This window comes from Fusarium oxysporum, chromosome 4 (genome assembly GCF_000149955.1).
Source record: "Fusarium oxysporum f. sp. lycopersici 4287 chromosome 4, whole genome shotgun sequence".
In the NCBI taxonomy this organism is placed as follows: Eukaryota; Fungi; Ascomycota; class Sordariomycetes; order Hypocreales; family Nectriaceae; genus Fusarium; species Fusarium oxysporum.
The window spans coordinates 955,890-973,365 of NC_030989.1; the positions used below are offsets into that span (position 1 = coordinate 955,890).

At 48.5% G+C, this 17,476-nt stretch overlaps 4 protein-coding genes across 5 annotated transcripts; 2 read left to right on the plus strand and 2 right to left on the minus strand.

The window, feature by feature from the left end:
- Positions 1 to 684: 684 nt before the first annotated feature.
- On the minus strand, positions 685 to 2,573 carry FOXG_07720 (uncharacterized protein; the record flags this gene model as incomplete). Its single annotated transcript, XM_018386324.1, has 4 exons — positions 685 to 722; positions 775 to 1,078; positions 1,136 to 2,249; positions 2,305 to 2,573. The coding sequence occupies 4 exons, from the start codon at positions 2,571 to 2,573 to the stop codon at positions 685 to 687; spliced, it is 1,725 nt and encodes a 574-aa protein (XP_018243466.1).
- A 1,855-nt stretch (positions 2,574 to 4,428) lies between these two features.
- FOXG_07721 (uncharacterized protein) lies at positions 4,429 to 6,005 on the plus strand (the record flags this gene model as incomplete). The annotated part of the gene is made up of 5 exons (XM_018386325.1): positions 4,429 to 4,650; positions 4,723 to 5,001; positions 5,063 to 5,203; positions 5,427 to 5,665; positions 5,777 to 6,005. The coding sequence occupies 5 exons, from the start codon at positions 4,429 to 4,431 to the stop codon at positions 6,003 to 6,005; spliced, it is 1,110 nt and encodes a 369-aa protein (XP_018243467.1).
- A 297-nt stretch (positions 6,006 to 6,302) lies between these two features.
- Positions 6,303 to 13,953, minus strand: FOXG_07722 (uncharacterized protein; the record flags this gene model as incomplete). 2 transcript variants are annotated; one of them, XM_018386326.1, is made up of 2 exons in its annotated part: positions 6,303 to 7,640; positions 7,691 to 13,953. In XM_018386326.1, the coding sequence occupies 2 exons, from the start codon at positions 13,206 to 13,208 to the stop codon at positions 7,066 to 7,068; spliced, it is 6,093 nt and encodes a 2,030-aa protein (XP_018243468.1). The 2 variants fall into 2 exon arrangements, with proteins under 2 accessions (XP_018243468.1, XP_018243469.1); XM_018386327.1 differs by lacking the exon at positions 6,303 to 7,640 and having other exon boundaries at positions 7,726 to 7,838; positions 7,916 to 13,208.
- A 2,042-nt stretch (positions 13,954 to 15,995) lies between these two features.
- Positions 15,996 to 17,381, plus strand: FOXG_07723 (uncharacterized protein). Its single transcript, XM_018386328.1, has 3 exons — positions 15,996 to 16,560; positions 16,608 to 16,835; positions 16,884 to 17,381. Exons 2-3 carry the CDS (start codon positions 16,609 to 16,611, stop codon positions 17,365 to 17,367), a joined length of 711 nt encoding a protein of 236 aa, XP_018243470.1. The 5' UTR covers positions 15,996 to 16,560; position 16,608; the 3' UTR covers positions 17,368 to 17,381.
- The last annotated feature ends 95 nt before the right edge of the window (positions 17,382 to 17,476 follow it).

Sequence of the window (17,476 nt, forward strand, 5' to 3'; positions counted from 1 at the left end):
GTTTGATGATGGTTAACAAAATTTTTCATAGAAACAATTTCAAGGCAGTAGGAGACTAGATATACTCTGCTAATATTAAGTTCAAGAGGAGATATCTTAAGGCTACCATCAAAGAAAGCAAGAAAGAAAGCTAAACTGGTGTCTTTAAAGCCAGTTCTGCAGCTGGAGGCCATCTTTATCGTGTACCTGAGGTCCATTCCCTATATACAACATTGGCCCGAAAAGCCTGCAGGTGGCTAAAGCAGAAGGTAACCTGCTGGACTTATTCGGAGGGCAATGGAAGCCATTCACAACCACGAATTCGACACATCGATCCTTAGACCCTTAGTTCCCGGCCCATGTGCGTGCCCGGTTAAGGTTATAACATGGATCCCATGTGGCCCGCCCCACCTCCTCCAAGCCATCTTTGATCGATGCACACACCCCCTGGGGCGGTATAAGTACGATCAACTACCTAGGTAGGTAGGTACTGAGTAGGTACGGTAGATCACAAGCACAATGACGAGAACCGTGTTACCGACTGATAATAACTCTTCTTTAACTATGCAAACTAGACTAGAATGGTAGATTTTGTCCAGCAATCTGTGCCAAAGCCATCATAGTTCGTCCAAATTTGGACATCATTACCTTGCTTACCGCTTGAAACCTCCAGATACAAGAATCACCGTGAGCATGCATATGACTCTAAACATATTCACATGTCACAGTACTAAAGCGCTGGTCTGTCAGAACAGTTAGTATAAAGCATGACAAAATTGCCTCAACGAAACTTACTTTGATAGATCAGAGTATAACTAGTGGATGCGGAGGTATATATAGCCTCGATCTTACAGTTCAGCTCGTAGTACCATTGGTCGTCGCAGCCCTTTCTGCGACGTAGCTGATTCTCCGGAATATGATTGACGTCCGCTTCAACGATTGAGAGCATCTTGGCATTGTCGTTGCGGGACAATGGAGCATCTCGAGACAAATGGTCATTGTATATAGTCATCTTGACCTTTCGAATGCGTCCTTTACTGACAGGATTTGTCCATACAAATGCGGCGATATATGGGTCGTTTTCAGACACCGTCGAGCCCTACTGTGATGTCAGTTTGGTCGGATTTGCTAAGTGAAATGGCGTCTGTCAACCTACTCTCGTAATGAACCACTCCATGACTCGGACTTTGTAGCAGCCGTCAAGACCGCACCAATATCTTTTGCTCTTGAGATTTCTGTGAGACTTTTCATCCCAACGGACACTCCATTCAGTGCCATAGTGTTTTCGGGCCTTGCGGTTTTCCACCTTGACCACGGCGCAGTCTGGGGAGGATTGAGCAAGTCCTTTGAGCACTGCTCCCTGTACAATGGCCTGCCATGCGTTGGGGGGCTGCATTATCCGCACAGAGCTATCTATAGCAGCCCTAAGTCGCTCCTTGAGGTAATTTGAGGACCCAAAACCGCCAACCAGAAGAATGGCTTGAACGGGCACGTTACTAGCTGTGATCTGATCCTTTACCAATCTGATGACCTCAAGCACCACAGGCTCGAATATTTTATTGACGTCCGATGCCTTCAAGGCGAAACGACCACGACTGATGCCGAGCGACTTATTGTTTGCCAAACCTGCCACAGGGATGTTATAAGTCTCGTCAGGTTCAACGTTTAAAGCAAACTGGCGCTTGACCTTGTTCTCAAACACATCCAGGGCCTCAGCCATGATCTCGTCATCGAAGCCCTCTTCCTTGCCGAGTTTGCTCTGAAGAAACTTTGAGAAGCGCATGTTGAGAAACGTGGAGCCGCAAAGTGCACCTGAACCAGGAGCCGCTTCCTGGACCTCCAGAATAGGCTTCGTGCTCAGGATTGTGTACGAGATCAGGTCGACGGTACCACCGCCTGCGTCGACCACAACTATGGTGTCTCCAGCGTCAAGGCCGTTCATGTCCAAGTCATGAAGGGCATATATGGCAGCTGCTTCGGGTTCGGAAACCAGATGGACATGGTGCTCGGACACGGAAATCATAGCTTGTTCGCATGCTTTCTTAGTCTTTTCCTTCGCTAAGTCGCTCCAAATGGCAGGTACAGTGATTACAAATTGCAAAGGAGTGCTGTCGACAAGGCCACTGCCGAGCTTCTCACGTAGGGTGTACATTAGATGGTCAACGAGCTGCGAAATGAAGTCGGTAACAAGTTCGTCGACGTTTCGGCCGCTTCGTGCACCCTCGGTGCTTGTATTGTAGCCAACAGCCTGTGTGGAAGGGTCTAAGTCCCTTCAAAGGTATGAGCCATCCAGCTGCCAAAGTTTATGTAGGTTTGAACACTTACAGCTTGAACCAGTCAACAACTTCATGCTGAGGTGCATTCACAGGGACCGAGAAACCCCATTCGATTTTGTCTCCGTTATATCGAATTCTTGTAGGGACTTTATCGCTAGATTGTCCTTCCTTGTTGGCACTCGATACTGGCCATTGCGTGATACAAGTCCGTCGTGATGGGTTGCGATTCTCAGCCCAAGCGACACCAGAGTATGTGGTCCCGAAATCGACGCCAACGATGATCTTTCGATCGGCTGTTTGGGGCTTACCCACTTCCATCGAAAAGGCTTCTGCGGCGAGGGGGGTATGAAACGAAAAGAAATATGATGAGTTTCACGGCTCGGGGCAGCGATACGCCTCGACTGGTACCTGAGCCACAAGTGTGAAATGGATAGGGAAAAGAGGAGGGTGGGTGGTCTTTGGGTTAAGAAAAAAGTGTGGATGTTTCTCAAATGAAAGCATGGAAGAAAAAATGCAATAGAGAGGAGCGCTTGTTCCTTAAGGTAGTAGGCAGAAGGTAAGGTGGCAGTGATACCGAGGCAGGCATAGATCGATCTGCTGCGCGGTGTCACACAGAATGCCAATGTAGTAGATCCTATGAGGAAGGTGATTTTCCTGTCTACTATGGTATATCGGAAAAGGTAGGTATCTTTTGTTCCTGAACGAGCATCTTTCCTGCCCTTGCTTACCTACCTACTGCGGTATACAAGTCTGCTTTCTTGCTGCTGGCTTTCGATTTCATATCTGGCAGTATCTTTAAGGATCTTACACTCCGGCGTCTCAGTCATCGCGGTTTGCCGTCTAAACCAATTCCTACGGCAGGATCTTGGGTCACAATGTATACTTTATTTAGTAATGAGAAGCAGTTGTTCGCATGCTGAATGAGTGGGCTGTTAAATTTGTCAAGGCTGTACTTGAACCATCCTCATGATGAACAACTGGCCATAAACTCAGCTTCGGTAGTCTACCAAAAGTACAATATGCTTAGAACGCTACGTTGACCTGAATGATGCTGGACACTAAGAGGCAGATGTGCATGGACGTGAATACAGAGCAGCCACTAAAGCATTAGTTCCATCAGATGCAGATGCGGCTGAGTGTGAATCCGTTTGGTGTGCCACACTTAGCAGGGGTGCAACAGGGGTTTCGCTGATCACTCTGTGGGGGTTGGTTTAAAGCTTCTGTACTCCGTACCTCACTCCACTTCCAATACGAACAACTCAGACCATGCCCGTTTGGCGATACGATGCAGAATTCCATGCGACTCGAAATAGCATAAGATCGAATCCGATAATCTTACTACTCCTGACCGTGTTTACTATATGAAAGCTTAAGATGCCGACTGACATCTGCCAGTGACGAGCATCGACATCATACCAACTGTCTCGCTTTGGATCCATAAGTGCTTGAAGACATCACCAAAGATATATAATGTAATGAGGGGAGAGCGTCGTTTTCATGAAACTCCAGGCAACTAACTGTACTAAGGTTTTTCATTTAGAAACAAGGGAGGTGAACACAGGTTGTGAAACAGTTGAGCAATAATCCAAAGCCAGTTAGATTAGATGCGGACACCCCCCGATTAACCGTGCCCGAAGACCGTTTGTGGCTACTAACATCCATCGTAGAGGTCTGGCTTGTGTTGTATCTACTGGAGTCAAGCAGACTTCGTGCAAGCACCCGAAAACTGAAGCACCTCGCCTTTCCACACTTCCTCGCTTGTTCATTGCTACACTGCATTCCCGCACGTTTGCTTGCCGTAATAAGGTAGTACGCGTCCAGCAGCCGCCCCTCAATTGGGTTTGTTCATGGCCTTTGTTCTACTTATTTCTTACATCCATGGATCCTTGCATCCTTAGTAGCTAGACTTCTACAATTCTTCTGATAAGAAATTTACAATTCAACACAGCATCTTATCTTTACCATCTTACCAACGCCCGACTCTGAGCTTGACTCTCCCCTTTTGGTGCCTACAACCGAGTTCATTGAAACGAGCAGGCTCAAAACAAGCACCGAAGAAGGAAATGATTGCGTGCCTCCGGTCAATCCAGGCTCTGAAAGTTCCACTCCGCAAAACCACAGCCAGAGAGAACGGCGACGCATGCCACTTTCACCAGAGAAGGAACTTCGAAACATGTCATCTGGAATCATGCCCGGCAGCTGGGACGCTGAAAGCCCTAGCACAACCAAGACTCATGAGTACTATGAGCGAGATATTGGAACTCGAAAGGGCACATCTCAACATCCTCTAAAGGAATTCCATCACTCTAGAGAAATCTTCAATTTCCTCAGCAGTCCTGGCGAGGCTCAGCCGCAGTCGCTGAGAAAAGCTGAACCATCGCTCACGACTGAGGAGGTTGGCTCATTTGGTTCACTGGTTGATTCAAAAACCGACAGTTTCACTCATCACACTAACATCGCTTAAGAGGAAAACCTTCAACTTCATCATCATCTTGTCGAGGATCTCCTGCAAAGGCTATCCGAACTCAATGGGAACAAACAGATTGCTGATGAAAAGGCAGACAGGCTTACGAAGAAAGTCATGAGCATGGAGCATAGATTGAGCTCCCATATGATCCTGGCGAGCAAGGCTAAAGAGCTGGCCGAGGAGAACCGTGTACTCAGAGAACAACTCAACGATGCGCAGTCCCACATATTCAGTCTCCAGCCCTACCGCAAGGATCTGACACCCGAAGAGGTTGGGCAGGTACGAGATCCGTTTTCCAATAACTACACACCTTTGTGTACAATTGCTAATGTTAACTTAGGATTACGATGCTCTGGTTGAACAAATTCAAGACTGGGTCCAGAAGCTCGTGAACCCCTGGCTAGAGGACTGTGACGATGATGCTCATGCTTTCTTGACCCACGCGAAGAGGCACAAAGCCGATGCCAACAGATTCAAGAGTGTTCTAAAAAAAGAAAAAAGAAAAATACCCGGATCTTATGAATGGTCTGAATTTCCCAGAGACTGACGAGGACACCGTTACATCCGTGATAATAAGATATCTTCATGCTAGGGTCTTTCAGTCTGTTCTCTACGATGCCATAACACGCAGCGTACAGACTATCAGTTTTGTCGAAAACCACATGTGAGCCTCAGTTGAGCCCAAGAGAGGTATGTACAAACAGGCATGGAGATATGTGTGCGTAAAATTCGAGACCGTTAACACGAGCAATGGTGCAGACCATTTCACCGTGAGAACATGGACTGCTGAAGCATACAACACCCTTCTCAGTTGTCCCCGGTTTAAACCAGTTCGCCAAAGACAAGCTAAGGAGATGGCCGTACAGCTTTCCGACATCCTCGGGATTTTCCCCCAGGAGGAGAATCTTCACAGTTGCTACCAAGACCTTACCGGCCTTGTTGTGTATGCCGCCATCAGATTATACGAAAAATTGCAAATCTCAACCAACCACTTCTATCTGGACATAAATTCCTTTCTTACCAGTGTTAGTTGAGAACTCCATCCAACGCCCAGGTTCATTGACTCATTCATGAGGCTTGACTGCAAGAAGGTACTGCAGAATAGGAAGGGATTCAACCTGCAGAAACTTGACCCTCCACCTTCCGAAGAAGACTTGTACCACAAACTGCACAGTGTGTGCACCGTAGTACCAGCTTTTTATATGAGACAGGTCGGACAAGGAGATGCCCTCAGGAGTCCTATCGTCGTTAGGAAGCAACAGATCTTGGTAGCTTGGGGTTAGGAGGAGCAGCGACGAGCTTGCCAAGACGATGGGTATTGAACACTTACTTCGCATTTGTTTGCGTCGAAGTCCTCAGAAGAAGGTTAACTATCTTTCTTCGAATGAGAGGTGATGCTTGATGGTTTAGGAATGACAGCACACCGTGGGACTAACCCATGACTGTTTACTTCATGGCAAGGGGCAAGAGATGTCCTGGGAAACATAGGAAGGTGACAGCTACAGGCCGGGAAACTTAACGTCGTCTATTTGCAGACAAACTGGGCTCCATAACAGGATTGGTGTGAGCAACTGATATGTGTGTCCTAGTATTTAACAAAGAAACCAATACGACATTGATTGTTGTGCCTCGCACGAGTCCTTGCCATAAAGATATCATTCTATCAAGATAAACTTTCTATACATAAGCCCAAGTCAGGGGCCCAGGCTGTTCACACAAGACACAGTAGAATGAATTATCAAGTCTCGATGCCGCACAGGCTCTAGACGTAAATTGTACAAGTGTGCTGCAAGCACACACACACAGCTCCCTATGGCCTGCCATAACTAGGCATAAATAATATCCTAGGTATCCATAACACCAAGCTTACATGACGGAAATAGTCTGCGAAAAAAGTTAAGAAACAAATGAATGCGAAGAGGTCTTTTGGTGGCGAAGCAGGCAACATCAGTGAGGGAAAACAAGCCAGAAGAAAACAAAATATAAAAAAGAAAAGAGCACGTCTCGGCTTGTCGTCAGGAGAGCAGCGAGGTATCAGCACATTGTATATCCATCCTTTCTCCCTAGTTCACGCGTCGTCTCCGTCCTCAAGGTGATCCAACCTTGGGTGCTCTAGTTGTGATTACACATCTTCTTTCCCTCTAACCCCCTTTTCGGGTAGAACAACATTCATAAAAGAATCAGAAATACAAAGGAAGGGTATAAGAGGAACCTGTATAGGTCGGTCCGTTCATGTTTCCACCGTCTCATATCGGTGTTCGGAGAGTCTTCGTCCTCTCAGTGCCGGGACGCCTTATTGTCGAACCCTACGTTGTAGCGGCCAAAATAAGCCCGGAAGTAGTCCTACTCCTCGTCCAGACTTCCCATCATGCCATTGCCTTTGCTGCCCTTGCGACCAAGCTTTAGCATGCTGAATCTCTTGCGGACACTGCCCTTCTTGCTAGGGATCTTGTTCTCGACAGCCTTTTCGTTGCCGCCACCGAATTGCTGGTCGAAGCTCCCTCGGCTGCTAAACCCTCCCGGAGACTCAGGATGCTTCTCGTCATGAGATTGAGTGCGGAAAAAGCTATGCCGACGGTTGTGTTCTTTGCTTTGACTTCGGCTTAAGGAGCGGCTCAGGTTGCTCGCTGTTTCAATGTCAACAGCGGGCTCCTCAGGCTCAGTTGGCAACTCGGGTTCCTTCTTCTTGCTGCCACCAAGGAAACTGAGTCTTGTGCCTCGTTTTGAGACGGGCCTAATGACTGAAGCTTCCTCTGTGGTAACGCCGTTCACCGAAACCCCAATATTCTTATGTTTGGGGCTGGCCTCAGAAGAACGAGACGATCGTCTCCAAGTAGGAGAAGGTGTTGCAACCATTTCGCGTTGAGGCTGAGGAGGCGTGAAGTGTGCGATTTCCGATGCAAATGTACTCTCAAAGACTATAAGAAATTAGTTGTCTGAAACAGCCTGTGGTTAAAGTCCAACTTACACCTATGAAGCTCCTCATATCGACTGTTGAGAATTTCATTGGGACTTCGGGCGAACATGGCAAGGCACCTCTTGATCATGATAGCATGGTCGACGAGTGCCATCTTGATAGCGCTGTCTTGGGGTGTCAGTTCTACCTCTGATGCTTCCTGGTCCTCATCCTCGTCAGCATCATCGTTAACTTCCTTGGGCTCTGGCAGCAGTTGGCGGTAACAGGCTACACTACTTTCGGAAGTTGGGTTGACAGAAACGCTCACTGCATCGAGAAGAAGTTGAGCATGATCCCCGTTACCGTCAGCAACTCGATGCTCAAGGGCAGTCATTTCTTGGGTTTTGCGGACAATCCGCTCCAAGGCTGTCTCATGGGCGCTGAGTCTAATTTCCTGCGTGTCAACAACTTCGCTGCGACGAAGTATAGTAGGGAAAGCATCAGCAGTTGTGAAAACTAGTTTCTCGGCAGAGTGCTCCTTAACAGGGCCATTTGTATTGCGTCGTGTGGAGATTGAAAAGGTCTGAGGATGAGATGATAAAAGAAAATCCCGAATTACTTGTGGCACTCGTGCGCGCTGGAAGACATGATGGCTGAGGTCGCGATGAGGAGTGACAGCTGAGATAACCAGGAACTGGCCTTCAACGTCATCAACATCGCCCCCAGTGACAATTTGAGCAGCTGGATACTGCTCTTGCATGCGGTCTGTAAAAGCGGAAGCGCGTTCGCTTGGAGATCCCTCGTATATATACTCCTTGTCTCTGAGGTTAGTGTGGAATCCAAGTCCCTTGTAGACAACCTTGAAGTATTTAGGAACGAGTTTGTCACTTTTGGAGATGGTCTCATATATCGTTGCGATCGCTCGTTCAGTCCTGGCCAGCTTGGAGAAATCGAAGATGTTGGTCTCGTACTGTGTTTGTAGTTCTTTATATGCTGCCAAAGCATGGCTCCATGACTCTCCCTCTTCAAAGTATTTGATCATGTCGAAGTAGAGTCTCTCTTTTCGCTCAAACTGAGTCTGTGCCGGAAATTCCGGGTCGGGCAGAGCAGAGGTCTGGCTAGCCGGATCCCACTCATACAGATCAGCATGCAGCCGTAGGGCCAAACCAGCTTCTGTGTGGTTCCGCGATTCGGCTTGCAGGTCTGCAAGCTGGTGCACATAGCGAACAAAGATCTCCTCCTTTTGCATATCGCGAAGGAATTCCATAAGCCGCAAACGATTAATGAGATGTGTTGCTTCGCCAGTATCCTCACTACTGTGAACTGCAACCAGGAGGTCGAGAAACTCATCTATAGTTCCAACGAACTCACGTAGAGCTGTGTACAACGGTTCGTCGGGAATTTCTGCCAAGGGCTCAAAACGTTCAAGTAGCTCGGGTATAAACAGTTTCTGGAGGGTGCTCTCAGTCAAAGGCTTCTCCTTGAAGAACAGATCCAATCGATCGATTGTCTCTGTCTGAATGATCGATAGATCCTCGCTCAAGGTCCATTCGCTGACAATCATAGTCTGTAGCACTTCGACAGCCATTCTTCGGAGACCTTCATGCACGCTGAGGCACAACTCGACGATAGGACCAACGAGTGCCGGTACATATTGAACTTGATATCCTCCCATCTTTGAGAGATTGTATCGGCTTCGTTCATCAGGAGTAGTCTCCCATCCGATCGCCTCCCAAGTGCGACGAAGGAGCTCAGCACCATGTTCTCGAACATCCCCCGCAATCTTCCACACTGCTCTTCGCTTCTGCTCAGGGAACGTCTCTAACGCGAGAGATGTACTGCCCACGAGTTTAAGGAGTGTGGTAAAGAAGAGCTTCCATAGCTCAGTATTAAAGCTCTCTGCTTCCTCTGGGTCGGGAAGGAAAGCTTCTAGCATTGTACCAGCGAGATACTCAAGTGTCCGCATAGTCGATTTGTGATGATGTATGTGTACACTCAACCAGCCCAGGGGATATGCTTCTCCCTTCAGTATGCTCATGTGTACCCTAAGAAGATTCTCTAATAGAGTAGTCAAGTCGTCCTCGGCAAGCTCCAGTTGCATGCCTGAGGGTGAATTAGATATTGCGGACAAAATAGCAGAAAGCTCGACCAAGGCTTCATCGAACTGAAGGTCTTCATTAACAGGTTTAGTAGGGAAAGGGTAGGACGATGGGAAAAGAAGAGAAAGGCGGTCTTTCGGCGTGCGGGGAGCAGCAAGAATCGCCAGGTAAGAATCGATTATTTTCGGAATGTGGTCCGGAATTTCTGAGCCGAGATAGTCGATCTGGCTCGCCAATATAGAACAGCATAGACGGATCTGGTCTCTCCATTGGTCGGTCACCTCTTCAGAATGACCCCAGTGAGGAGTGATCCATCGAACAGTGTTGGTGCTGAGGGCTAATTTTTGGTCAGGGTGGGCAAATAAGTCCAGCTTGCCATAATTGATAATCAGGACAAGCTTATACAGAACAAGTTTGCCCTTGACGTCTGTGCACGAGTCCATAAAGTCAATGGCAATATGCAATATTTCCTCTGTGGTCAGCAACCCAGCAAGTTCTGGTAGCCATGTGTGGAAATGCTGGACGGCGAGCGTCTGGGTTCCAACAAGTGCAGGGGCAGAGTTGCGCATCATCGCGTCAAGAGCCTTAAAGATGGCGCGGAGCTCGCGTGTAAAACCGGTGGTGTTGGATGTGATACCAATGCCAGCTTCTTTCTCCTTCTGCTGGGTTCTAGCATGTGTGATAAATTTAAGGATGTGCCTGACAACCTTGAAAGTAGCACGCAGCTTTCGGGCGGTCTCGGGCTCTGTTGGGTTCTGAAGGAGTCGTGTAAAAGATCGCATTAGACATGGAGTCGCAAAGGGGTAATTGAATTGGTTCTCGGCATACTGATCAACCAATGGGCCTAGGTTGAATCTTCGGTCATGTACAATGCCTAATACTCTGACCAAGGCAGTGAAGACAAGATCCTCAAATTCATGACTTCCGGAGTACTCCACGAGGATTCCGAATAGACCATCAAGCACATCGCTGAGCAGCTTGACCACTTCGATTTCAGGCACAAAAATGAGTTGCCTAAGTACACCTGGAACCTCCTCTCGCTGAAGATCTCGCCACTTCAAGAGTCCTAGGATCACTCTGTCCTGTGAGAACCTTGTGCTGCAGAGATAGGTATCGATACGGAGCACAGCGAGGGGGCCAGTGACTTCCGCAGGATGGTCATCTTTGCCTTGCGGGCTCCACGAGAGCGACAGATACCCGCCTTTTCCAGTTGGCCCAGGTTGTGCGGTAGAGGTATGCTCATCTATCTTATAAAGCAGCAGACCGTGTAAACCATCCCTTATGAATGCCCCCTGGTCCCACAACGGCATGTGACCAATGGCAAATGGGGGGTTGGGCATATCAGAAACAAACATGACAACATGAGCTTGTGGGACTTCGTTAGGGGCCAGAGCAAGACGCAGTGTCTGATTCCAGGGCTCTCCTCGTTCCGTAGCTATCGATTTGAATGTGCTCAAAGCTTCTGTGTTGGAGGAGGCAAAGATACAGTTCTCAATTCGCTCTCCGGAGGTCTTTCTAACCTCGAGGGTTATCTGGAGGTTGTTTCCATGAACACTAGAGGGCATGGCCGTTGCGCTACCACCAAATCGAGACAGCAGGTTCTGTTTTCCCAGGGCAGCGTCAGTTAAGGTTAAGTAGATGTCAGAGCGAGGTCTTGTAGGGGCTCCGGAGAATCCCATCTTGCTTGTCTTTGTCACGCCTGAGAGCATCGTTGGAGTGGATTTTATGAGGATGTCAGCGTCTGAGTGATTAAAACTCTTGAGCTGAAGCTGCAATCGCTCACCCCTTCGGGACTTTTCATAGTGTCCAGAAGGGCTGTCCAATAATTCCTTGACCAGCGGATCCCAATCATCACCAGCATCCTTTTCGCCTGCATGCCTCGAAGATGTCGACCAGATATTAACAAGATGTTCGACCTCGTCATCTTGCTTCATGATTGGATTTAATCGTAGAACACCAAGGCCGATTGTGCGATCCGCAATCTGCACTCCATCTGGCGGGCTGCCAGTTTTTGAGCCTGCTGTACTTGGAGGTCCGGTGCCTTCTCGACTTTCGGCGCCGCTTGTTGAAAGTCGTTCGTCATTTTGCTCGGCAACGGCGTCCATCCGTGTCACAGGTGACCCTCTTGAAATGCCAGATCTTGAGCTCTTACCACCCCACATGAGGCTCCGTCTTGTTGACTTCATTCCGCCTGAAGATGTCGGTTTCATGTTGTCCCTCGAGTATGGAGCCGTTGGACCGGTGCCTGAGCGCGAGAGAGGCTGAGAGGGTATAATCTGCTGAGATGCTAGCACTTTGACAACCAGGAAGAGCTCTGTTTCTGCTGAAGGAACATCGCCCACGTCTTGTGAGGATAAATCTGTGAAAAGAGTCTTCGTCTGGGCATGCTTGGCCAGGTTGACGATTGTGCCCCCGGCAGGGATTTTTACTGTAAATCCTTCTGAAAGAGTAGTAGGCTGACCATATTGAGGTTTGCTGACGAGGTAAAAAACCAGTGAGGTCTCTTCAATCGAGGCACCGGCGAAGCCCTTGATGTCGACCATGAGATGGTGTAAAGCAGTCAATTCGACAAGGGACTGTGGGGGCTCATCCAATAGGCTCATCACAGACTGCAACTTGATGACTTTGACAATACAATCGTCGGCTGTTAAGACCCTTCCCCGAGCTTCAGGGTCTCGCACAATAACTTCACCTCCACATAATTTATTCACCCTAACCAAGTCCCAGACGGTCCTTTCACGTAAACGATCGTATTCGTGTGCAGTAAGAACGTTATACAGAAACTGTTGCCGATGTAAGTTGAGGCCTGTAATAAGCTGAGAAAGTTGATCCAGTCGACTATATTGTCGGGAGAGTAGGAGCTCATGGAGGTTGGTGGAATGCCATTCTCGAAGACATGAGGCGATCTCGTCTATTAAGGGTTCCGATAGCGAAGTTGGTGTCTCGTCTCCGATCTTGAGCATTGGTACGGGTGCAGCAGGGCGTGGAGCGTTGGGATCTCTATCCACGGGTATTGATAGGCTTCCCAGGGTGCCATTGGGAAGTTCCTTGAAGGGCGTTCTGCCTTTGCTCGAGATCGTTGACCTATTTCCATCCTTTCGGCTCTTGCGCGCTGAAATGTTCGTCACACCACTTTTGGCACTATCACTCGCGCGAGGCATATCACCATCCAAAACTGGGCCATCGCTTGCTGCATCTTCGTTTTCATCACCCTCTTCGGGTTCTCCTAGCATCTCGCGAACCTCAACACAGCTTCGTGGGAAAATTCCGCTGAACACACGCGCCTCGAGTGTCTGGCCCTTGACAGAAGTCAGGCCAGCCAGCAGACTGGGAGGCGCTACGAGGTAGCCGCGCAGCCAGTTGCCGTCTGGTGTCTCTTCGATAATGTAGAGCTCATCGCCAATCTCGAGGGGAAGGTCGGCGGGACTCGAAGCTGGGAAAGGGTAGGTCGCGACGGCGAACGCGATGCGGGGAAGAGGCTGCCAGGGCATTGAATATCGTAGGGGACTGGTGCAGCTTATCGAAGAGTTCACAGCCGCCAGAGCTGGCGTATAGTTGGAGGTTTCGCAGCTGGGGGTCGGCAGCGGCAAGAGGTGGGTATAAGCTTTAACGGTTCGAGAGAAGGTCGGGTCAGGAGGTTATGAGTAGGGCGGTTGGTCTTTGTTGCACTACTGAACTCATCAAGAATTCAGATATCGGGAGCGCAGTGCCAGGAGCTGTCGTTAAACGTGTGCCCCGTTAATCAATCGCGGGCTCATGGATCTCGAAATTGGTCCCTGCAGCGCAGTTCCGAGAAGGACAGGATATGATATGGCGTTGAACAGGCGTAGGCACAGGCACAAGATAGCGAGGGTTTGGCTCGTGGTTAGTCGATTTTTGTTCGAATGCGCCGAGTTGATCCAAAACGAGCGTTGTTGCTGAGTGAGCTGTTCAGTTTGGTTGGCAGGTCGCTCAAATCAAATTCGAACCCCCTGAGCAAACGCGAAATAGCTTGCGGCGGGTTTTGGCAAGGGTTCTAGATCGAGGGGTGGCCTCAGCCTTTTCGCGGGATGAATATGGATGGATGTTGGTTCGAGCGTAGGCTGCGAATGGAATAGGCAAGACAGGGTCGCCAAAAAGGGCAAAAGGAACGTCAAAGAATTGCCAGAAGAGAAGGGGACAATAAGAGAGAGTTGCTATTGTTGGATTGAAAGGGTAAAGTGCTAAATGGCACAAGTGATGAAACCAACGTTGAGATGGATCGTTATGTGCTAAAAGAGTCAAGAAAGTTGGGCTACAAGGGCTAGCATGATATCGTTCCAGGTCTCGGGAGGGGACAGAATGCGCCGGCTCTAGTCAAGGTCTGTAACAGTACCAACATATCTCTTACTGCATATATGGATCTCAATGTACTGGTCTAACAGATGTGAAGAATAATTGCTTTTTGAGCTTCTAGGATCATGCCCAATCTCAATTCCATCCCGTCTCCACTAGTGTCTGCGGTATGTGCTGCAAGTTAATGAGGTTGTGGATCGACAACCCATGAATTTGGGGATTAGATGCAACTCGAGATTCTAGACGTGAAGAAAAGAAACGGGGCGGAATTAGCCATTAACATCAACGTAACGCTCCCCTGGAGACCTGCAGCCCTCTTTGCCCATTTTGTTCACGCTGCATGGGCGCCGTCTTACACACCACCAAGGTAACATTAATGAGACGACATCCTCAGCAACCTAAAAGCTTCTACGAATCCGTGCAAATTCTAATACGATAAATATTCAGATCAGACGAAATACGAAATGTGCCCGGTTATCGAGTTGGCTCGTGCCAGTATAACCCACTCTCATCGACGGCCCGCGTACAAATCGTCTAGTACCTTACGCATCTATCTCCATCTATATGCAGGGTTCGCATTAACATTCCCAGCCTCTGGCCCTTGGTCTATCATCAGCATGAATCATCGTGCAGATTTGATGCCCTTGCTTTATTCGGGTTCCACTGCCTGCCCAGACAGCCAGACTGCTATTGCATCGTGTGATATTCAAGCCACCGACTTTGATCAGAGGAATGCCCTGTCTTACATGATAGCCTCAAAGGGCCAACCAACCGCCAGCAACCAACTGGCCGGACATAAACGGAATCATATTTCCGGTGGTACAAAGACACCAATACTTCACCCACCTTCTGCCAGAGCGTCAAACCAGTTTGAGCGAACTCTCTCTTCGAGGGTAACCCGATGACCTAAAGTGAACAACTACCCTGCCATGTTGGAATTTTAAGCCTCCAATTCTGAGACAACCCACGGAACTCAGATCCGTGGTGAGAATGCTTTATACCATCCTTGCATCAACCCTGCATTAGGCTCAAAACTCAGCTATGTACCACGGTTAACCTCATCCTGCATGAGTGGCTTATGGTTTACAAAGAGGCGTGACTTTGGTATCGTAGATTCAGTGCCACCACAAGCATCTAAAACATTCATAGCTGCATACTCTGAAAACTTAGTCAAATCAGGACGAGCTATTTACCCAGTGAAGCTGCTCGTCTTCATCTTTTTATTTAAACACGTTGCATCCAGGATAGTGGCTATTCAAAACATAACGGCCTTTGTCAGGTGGGATACCAACATGTTCGCAATGACTCAATCATGCCAATACACACAATTTCAATGGAGCTTGAAATTACAGCGACACAAGCTGCTATTTCTAGTTGGAAGGAATTTCCGTTCGAGATCGAAGCTTCATTGCATGTGTTCATTACATGTGTGATATGTGGAAGAAGAAATACTCAAGTTTGATATACTCAGTTACCCTGGACCAGTCTCTACAGAACTCTGAACACCTCTACATGCTGGGTCCTGTAATACAGAGCTCGACAAATTTGTTTAGCGACAGCATGTATATGACTGTAGCTATTAGGTGTGGCGAGTTGTGCCTTTGCTCTTTATTAACTATTGGTTTATGACTGCCGACTCAGGTTCAAATACCAAGCTTGACGGGCGTGTTTACCTCATGTATGAGTACCTATGCAGCCCTGCATTCATTCAACACGCGTTTCTTCGAGCGTCCTCGGACTTAAAGAAACGTCAATGATGCCATCGGATCCGTAGTAGCGAAGGGTTTAAATCCCAATAGCAGCAAAAAGATAGATATTGGAATTGCCGGGGTGTTTAAATGCAGCCGCCGGGTAGTTCCTCTATTATCGGCAGTCGACCATTGAATAATATCAAGACCCATGTCCTTAAGAGGAGAACCGCCGGGGGCAAACACCCACCTGACAACCACGTCAAGTTGATCTATCCCCAATCAGATCCTTTACTACACCACGGGCTTCTGATCGTCGGTACTCAGACAAATTAGGATGGGGAACCAACCACCTTAGAGATACACCATGACAACACTCCATGAAACTTCTGACTTCGCATGTTATGTCAGGGCAATCGTTCCAACTTGCAGAAGAGGATAGTCAACTCACTTATCTTCTGAACGGTTCTTGAGTCTTATTCTAGCGCCTTACTGAATCAACTCACAAATAACACCATAGCCCATTCACCTCATAATCAGAGCAAACCCCCACACTGCAAGCTTCTCTCCAAGACTATGCGTTCGGCCATAATTCCCAATAAGGCAGCCCAAAGCACAACGTCCACGCTACGGCCGGGGATTTCTATATAACCCGCCAATTCAATGTTCTCATACAGCCTCGTGCCATCATAGGCCCTGCGGTTTAACGTAGTATCTCAGGCGGAGGTCCAAGAACGGCCAACTATAAGTTGGCAGTTTCCCAACTGAAATATTGACCTCTGAGTCTTTGATCACCAGGCCAGAGCTACCGCCACATACCTGATATATTGTCCACCTCCAAGTATGCCTACCCCCTTATATCTGCCACTAAATACTGACTCCCGCTAGCATGATGGTGCTCATTACTCAACTTCTATCGGGCCTTGCCCTTGCTTCTGGCATCCTTGCATCACCTATCGAGCGTCGTGCTGTTATTAACCACGATGCTGTCGTTGGGTTTCCGCAAACAGTTCCATCCAATACAGCTGGCTCACTCTATCTGAAGTACAAGCCTTACCTCAAGGTCTTCAACGGATGTGTGCCGTTCCCCGCGGTTGATAGTAATGGAAACACTGGGTATGTTAAGTTTAGACGTCCTTGGACTGGGGCTAACTTCGTTGTTAGTGGAGGCCTAGCCACAAGTGGCTCATCTAATGGAGGTTGCAGTAGCAGTCCCGGCCAGGTCTACGTACGAGGCGGGACTTACAATGGCCGCTACGGCATTATGTATTCTTGGTATATGCCAAAGGATTCACCCTCTCCAGGACTAGGACATCGCCATGACTGGGAAAACGCGGTGATATGGCTGTCTGGTGAAAGCACAAGTGCTACAGTTGTTGGCATGGCAGTTTCTCAACATGGAGGATATGACAAGAGAACTTCTGGTACATTCTCCGGAAACAGTCCCTTAGTGGGCTATACTGCCATCTGGCCCACCAACCACCAAATGATCTTCACCAACGACCAAGGTGGCCAGCAGCCGCTGATTGCCTGGGAGAGTTTGACCGCTGCGGCTCGTACAGCTTTGACAAACACTGACTTCGGCAGTGCCAACGTCCCCTTCAAGGACGGAAGCTTTGAGTCAAATCTGGACAAGGCAGCTGTCTGAAACCTCACGCAGATTCTCATGTGTGCAAGAGATGTGCTGAAAGGGGATTGACAACGGTTCAAAGCACTCTAATCTGACAGATTCCTAATACACACGTGTTAATCGACAG